Raw genomic sequence first — 7208 nt, forward strand, 5'->3', positions numbered from 1 at the left:
CTCTCTCTCTCTCTCTCTCTCTCTCTCTCTCAGATATATAAAAACGCAATTATAATTGTGTCTTTCAAAGGAATATAGATAATGATTTATCCTATGTCATTAAAATCCTATCTCTCTCTCTTTCTCTCTCTCTCTCTCTCTCTCTTGTGGATTCCTTTGGGGGGATTACGGATTAATTATGGATTAATTTAGCCTTATGGATTATGGATTATAAGTTATCATTGGGTCTTATGGAATAATTCCAGCTTATATAATAATAATAATAATAATAATAATAATAATAATAATAATAATAATAATAATAATAATAATAATTATGTTGAATGATTATTTAAATAATTATAATGATTATCTTTCTAATCAGGTCAGTTTACATAGCTAATTAATTACAGGTTTTATTTGGGGATGAAGTTGCAAGACCCACACTCTTATCCATCCTCTATCTGCGACCCATTACAGTCGAGTGACTATCTTGTCATCAAGGGATCCCAGGTGTTGATTACAGGGAATGTGTGTGATGTGGTGGCTTCATGGGTGTTACTTTACCATGTATGCATTATTATTATTATTATTATTATTATTATTATTATTATTATTATTATTATTATTTTTATTATCATTATTAAGGTGCAGTTTTCAGTAAGTCTGATGGAATATGTGAAGGGGTGGCTTGCTGGGTGTTACAACATGCCTGAGGGGGTCAGATCCTGCAGATTAAAACCTTATTTTTATTTCCCTTAATAATTTGATCAATAATTATCTATTTTTAGTTTTAGTTTTCTGTAAAAGAAAATGATTGTGCCGGCTTTGTCTGTCCGTCCGCACTTTTTCTGTCCGCACTTTTTTCCGTCAGCACTTTTTCTGTCCGCCCTCAGATCTCAAAAACTACCGGAGGCTAGAGGGCTGCAAATTGGTCGTTGATCGTCCACCCTCCAGTCATCAAACATACCAAATTGCAGCCCTCTAGCCTCGTTAGTTTTTATCTTATCTAAGGTTAGATGTAGCCATAATCATGCTTCTAGCAACGATATGGGCCAGGCCACCACCAGGCCATGGCTAAAGTTTCAAAGGCCGCGGCTCATACAGCATTATACCGAGACCACCGAAAGATAGATCTATTTTTCATCCAAATTTGAACTCATTCGACAAACTGATACATAATTTGTCCCTGCAAATTCCTAATTCGTATTCCTTTTTTGGCTATAATCGATTCCTAGAATCCTTCTTGGAATTGGTAATGGGATTTTAATTCCCGTTCTTTCCCATGATCCTCCTGGAGGGAAAAAAATTAGGGACAATTATATATTTCCTCTGAATATTCATGAATATTTTTCACGCCGCCGTTAAGAGCAAATGGTTGGAATTGGTTCCACGTCCGGAGGCTAATTCTCAAAGGTCGGTTTGAATCAGGGGCGAAAATTGATTCCAAATGACTGTAAAGTCATTTGATTACAATTCTCACGACCTTAATCATGATTCATTATGATGATTAAGATAATTTAATATTAAAGTTATCAAAAAAACTGGTTATTTTTATTATTATTTGTGATAATAATTATTTGCAAAGTCAGTTTTGAATTTTGATCTCTTTTTCCTGCCGAGAGAGAGAGAGAGAGAGAGAGAGAGAGAGAGAGAGAGAGAGAGAGAGAGAGAGAGAGAGAGAGCAAACAGCATTGCCGAACAGCAAAAGCACCACTATGCAGCAATTTTTCTGCCGAGAGAGAGAGAGAGAGAGAGAGAGAGAGAGAGAGAGAGCAAACAGCATTGCTGAACAGCAGAAGCACCAACATGCAGCAATTTTCGCAGCTGGAACTTTTTCAGAAGTTCAAGCGAAGATGCAATGCCTGACTAGCCTAATATTAATCTCCTTGAAATTTGTTACATTTTTATCTGTTTATTAATTTATTTTTTTTATTTTTTAATGAGTGAGATATCTTCTTTTTGTATTCCCTTTTACTTCCTCTTACTTCTTCCTATTTATCACCTTCATATTTTTTGGAAGCTTCTTGAATTTCAAGTCAGTGGCCCATTTGGTGAGTTTCTTGTTCCATATGAATAGGGTTTTTCGTCTTCTGAATAATAATAATAATAATAATAATAATAATAATAATAATAATAATAATAATAATAATAATAATATTCTATTTGAAAAGGGTTTTTCATCTTCTGAATAATAATAATAATAATAATAATAATAATAATAATAATAATAATAATAATAATAAATTCTATTTGAAATGGGTTTTTCATCTTCTGAATAAAAATAATAATAATAATAAATAATAATAATAATAATAATAATAATAATAATAATAATAATAATAATAATAATAATAATAATTTTCCATATGAAGAGAGTTCATCTTCTGAATAATAATAATAATAATAATAATAATAATAATAATAATAATAATAATAATAATAATAATAATAATTTGAGGGTCACACAATGAAAAACAATTCATACATTCCAGCCTCAAAACTTTATTCATACAGTGTGTAATAGATTTGTGCACAATTCAACATTCTTGTACAACTTAAAAGCAAAGTTTCATAATTCTCTATCCACAAAAGCTAAAATATATATATATATTCTGAAAAAAACCAATTTCAAGTGATTTTTTGAAAAGCAGAATTTGGCAACCACTTTCCCGTTTTCTTTTTTCCCACGACGAATAGAAAACGGGTCTCGCAGACGTATAGAAAATGGGTTGCTTTGTATTTCAGGGCGAACTAAACGAATCCGGGGAGATGGCTTCTTTGACGAGGTTTCGAAGAAGAGGAAGAGGAAGAAGAAGTTGAGAATTGGTTCCTTAGGACATCTTTCGCCTTCTGAAAGAGAAGGTGAATAAGAATTATAGATAAATAGTTTTATTATGGTAAAATTATATATATATATATACTGTATGTATATATTACTTTTTAATTGATTTTTATTTTTCATTTATATATTATTTTTTATTTATTTTTTTATTTTTATCATTTAATATCCAATATTATTATTTTATTATTTTTCAATATATTATTTTATTATATATATATATATATATATATATATATATATATATATATATATATATATACATACATACATACAGGTGGCCCCCTACCCTAGATCCACTAGGGAACACTATGCACACTCATTCTACGATAGATAAAAGCGTCCAAATTAATTCATTTCAAAATACTAATAATAAAAGTACTGAGAAATGTTCTATGTAAAGTTGATACCAAAGTTGCATAGGTCAATTTGGTCCTGCCAAACGAGGTTGATGCTGGATGAGGTCATATATTTCTATGACATGAAATTGGACTTTATTTTGCATGCAAGTGACAAATATAAATGTGGAGTAAATAGCAGTCATATATTGTTTTTGGCCAGAAATGTCAGGGTTTATTTTCCATACTCGTGAGAGATAGAAATGTGAATATGTAGGATTTTTGAAATCAAATCAATTATTTTGTTCCAGTCAAGTTGTTCTATTTTATGTGTGATTCCTGAACTATAAAGAATCTATCTGAGATTATATAATCGCAGGAATGACGTGGAATTATATCACACAAGTGAGAAACAGAAATATGAATATATAGAATTTTTAAAATTAAATCAATTATTTTGTTTCAGAGTCAAATTATTCTATTTCATGCCTGATTCCTGAACTATCAAGAATCTATCTGAGGTATATAAGGGCAATAAGTGCCTGTTTCAGTCAAGAAACTAGTCCTTACCTGGCCACAAGACTGCGTTTTTCAGTCAAGAACTAGCCCTCACCTGGCCAAAGTGCCTGTTTCAGTTAAGAAACTAGTCCTTACCTGGCCACAAGACTGCGTTTTTCAGTCAAGAACTAGCCCTCACCTGGCCAAAGTGCCTGTTTCAGTCAAGAAACTAGTCCTTACCTGGCCACAAGACTGCGTTTTTCAGTCAAGAACTAGCCCTCACCTGGCCCTGTTTCAGTTAAGAAACTAGTCCTTACCTGGCCACAAGAGAGCGTTTTTCAGTGTAGCCTCACCTGGCCAAAGTGCCTGTTTCAGTCAAGAAACTGGTCCTTACCTGGCCACAAGTGCCTGTTTCAGTCAAGAAACTAGCCCTCACCTGGCCAAAGTGCCTGTTTCAGTTAAGAAACTAGTCCTTACCTGGCCACGAGTGCCTGTTTCAGTCAAGAAACTAGTCCTTACCTGGCCACAAGTGCCTGTTTCAGTCAAGAAACAGCCCAAGCCAAAGTGCCTGTTTCAGTCAAGAAACTAGCCCTTACCTGGCCACAAGTGCCTGTTTCAGTCAAGAAACTAGTCCTTACCTGGCCACAAGTGCCTGTTTCAGTCAAGAAACTAGCCCTTACCTGGCCACAAGTGCCTGTTTCAGTCAAGAAACTAGTCCTTACCTGGCCACAAGTGCCTGTTTCAGTCAAGAAACTAGCCCTTACCTGGCCACAAGTGCCTGTTTCAGTCAAGAAACTGGTCCTTACCTGGCCACAAGTGCCTGTTTCAGTCAAGAAACTGGTCCTTACCTGGCCACAAGTGCCTGTTTCAGCCAAGAAACTGGTCCTTACCTGGCCACAAGTGCCTGTTTCAGTCAAGAAAACCTGGCCACAAGTGCCTGTTTCAGTCAAGAAACTAGCCCTTACCTGGCCACAAGTGCCTGTTTCAGTCAAGAAACTGGTCCTTACCTGGCCACAAGTGCCTGTTTCAGTCGATATGAATGGCTGGAGTCTTCATCAGCTGTTTCTTCTAACAGATCCTGTAGAGAGGGAAAGTGAGGGAGTTAGTTTTAGGACAGAATGAAATATGAAATGAAACTTTAGGCCCAAAGGCCAAACGCTAGCTGGGACTTATGAGGTCATTCAGCTCTGAAAAGGAAAGTGTTGGGGAAAGTCAGAGGATAAAGAGAGTATGATTGGAGGAGGAGGTTCAGTAAAAGAATGAAAGGTGTTGCAGAAAGAGTACCCTAATACTATTCTTCTTGCATTTTAATACGTTTTTATCTTTTTATTGATTTATTTTTTCTTTTTTAATGAATGGGATCTCTTCATATTTCTTCCTAATTATCACTTGAATATTCTTTACAAGCTTCTTGAGTTTCAACTGAGGGAGGAATATGAAATATTGGCGTCGCATTTCCTTGTGTCCACCTCATCCCATCCCTCCTCCTCCTCCTCCTCCTCCTCCTCCTCCTCCTCCTGTGCGTCCACCCGCGTCGATAATTAGCGTGATTAAGAGGCGTTAATGACGGGGCATCATCAAGAATTCCATTTCACACAAGCAAAGTAATTACGGCCCAGAAACATAATTATAAATCATCTCTAAAGGTGCGGATTGTTTTCATCGTAACAGGACCGGGAATGGGAATAATATATTTGGGAATGTTTCTTGGAATATATTTGGGAATGTTTCTTGGAATTGGGGAAAACTCGGGGCTGATGAGTGAGTGATATTCCCTTCTCTCTCTCTCTCTCTCTCTCTAATCAACGCAATAACTGTAATCTCTCTCTCTCTTCTCTGATCAAAACAATAACTGTAATCTCTCTCTCTCTCTTCCCCCTTCTTTAATCAACTCAATAACTGTAATCTCTCTCTCTCTCTCTCTCTCTCTCTCTCTCTCTCGCATACTCACGGCCAGGTGCTCGGCGACTTGCGACAGAGCCGCGAGGCGCGCCTCTAGACAAGCATCGACTACCAAAAGGTCGCTGCCGCTAGACGCCCCAGGGGAACCTGGCAACGCCTGGGGGGCGGCGGCGGCGGACGCCGGCGGCGACGACGAAGACCTCTTCCCCTGTGGCACCCACGACCTGGAGAAGGTGATCTGGGCGAAGGAGGGCGCCAGAGTCAGGCAGAGGGCCACCGCGACCAGATGCCATTTGAACATGTCGACTACTGCAGAAGGTAGGAGAGACTGCTACTGCAGAAGGTAGGAGGTAGGAGAAGGCGTGTCAGAAAAGGGCGCAGGACTCCTGAAGGGTGGGACTCTTGAAAGGGCGTCTTCCTCCTTCCTTCCTCGGGGCTGAGTGACTGACTGACGGGGACGCAGAAGAACTGGTGACTTTATATATCCCCCGGGGCTCTGTACGGAGCTGGGTGGGCTCCGCCTACTCTCTCTCTCTCTCTCTCTCTCTCTCTCTCTCTCTCTCTCAGTTTTAACTGTATCTCAAACAGATTTCTTCTCTCTCTCTCTCTCTCTCTCTCTCTCTCTCTCTCTCTCTCTCTCTCTCTCTCTCTCTCTCTGATAACCTGTAGTTATCTAGAATCCCTGATAATCTGTAGTTATCTATAGTTATCTATAATCCCTGATAATCTGTAGTTATCCATAGTTATCTATAATCCTTGATAATCTGTAGTTATCTATAGTTATCTATAATCCTTGATAATCTGTAGTTATCTCTAGTTATCTGTAATCCCTGATAATCTGTAGTTATCTACAGTTATCTATAATCCCTGATAATCTGTAGTTATCTATAGTTATCTGTAATCCCTGATAATCTGTAGTTATCCACAGTTATCTATAATCCTCGCCTCTTGTAACTCAAGAAAAAATCCTGTAACCTTTAGTTGTGATAACTGTAAACTTCATGTTATCATCTAGAAGTTATCACAGTTGTTATAGCTGTTATAATAACCCTCTTTAGTGAATGTTATCAGTGTTATTGAGAGAGGAGTTATAATGTTATAATGCTATAGTGTTATGATGATTTTTGTTATATTATTTTCGTTGGTTGTGGAGAGTTATAATGGTTATGTATAATGGAGTTATTATCGTTATAATGATATAATAATATATATATCAATATATATATATATATATATATATATACTGAAAATATATTATATAAAACAATATTCATGACTATATCAAATATATACAATGATTTTAAACTGAAAAATAATGAGGTTAAAAAAGAAGATGAATAAATATATAATGATTTTAAATTCAATATTGTATATATATATATATATATATATATATATATATATATATATATATATATATATATATATATATATATATATATAGTGACACTCATTATATCATATACATATATAATGATAAAATGACACTTTCATTGTATCATTATATTGTTCATTGGCTTTTTGATTATCTGGTAAGCTTGACATTTAGTTTACGCTGTTATGTGATGTTTTAAGCTTGAAAAGCTTAGAAGCTTAAAAAGCTTAAAAGTTTTTAAGCTTTTTAAAGATTTTAATCTTTAGGCTTCTAA

At 35.7% G+C, this 7208-nt stretch overlaps 1 protein-coding gene across 1 annotated transcript; it reads right to left on the bottom strand.

Annotated features, from left to right (window-relative positions):
* Positions 1–2509: 2509 nt before the first annotated feature.
* Positions 2510–6097, bottom strand: LOC136829687 (uncharacterized). The gene is made up of 3 exons (XM_067088485.1): positions 5609–6097; positions 4665–4735; positions 2510–2832 (listed from the first exon to the last, which is right to left on the bottom strand). Exons 1-3 carry the CDS (start codon positions 5858–5860, stop codon positions 2814–2816), a joined length of 342 nt encoding a protein of 113 aa, XP_066944586.1. The 5' UTR covers positions 5861–6097; the 3' UTR covers positions 2510–2813.
* Positions 6098–7208: the final 1111 nt, after the last annotated feature.

Source organism: Macrobrachium rosenbergii, chromosome 45 (genome assembly GCF_040412425.1).
Source record: "Macrobrachium rosenbergii isolate ZJJX-2024 chromosome 45, ASM4041242v1, whole genome shotgun sequence".
NCBI classification, from domain to species: Eukaryota; Metazoa; Arthropoda; class Malacostraca; order Decapoda; family Palaemonidae; genus Macrobrachium; species Macrobrachium rosenbergii.

Excerpts from the sequence above, each read along its gene's own strand:
- LOC136829687 (XM_067088485.1), bottom strand. The coding sequence starts at position 5,860 with ATGTTCAAATGGCATCTGGTCGCGGTGGCCCTCTGCCTGACTCTGGCG. Across the intron at positions 4,736-5,608 it reads AAGTCGCCGAGCACCTGGCC|GATCTGTTAGAAGAAACAGC; the intron begins GTGAGTATGCGA and ends CCCTCTCTACAG.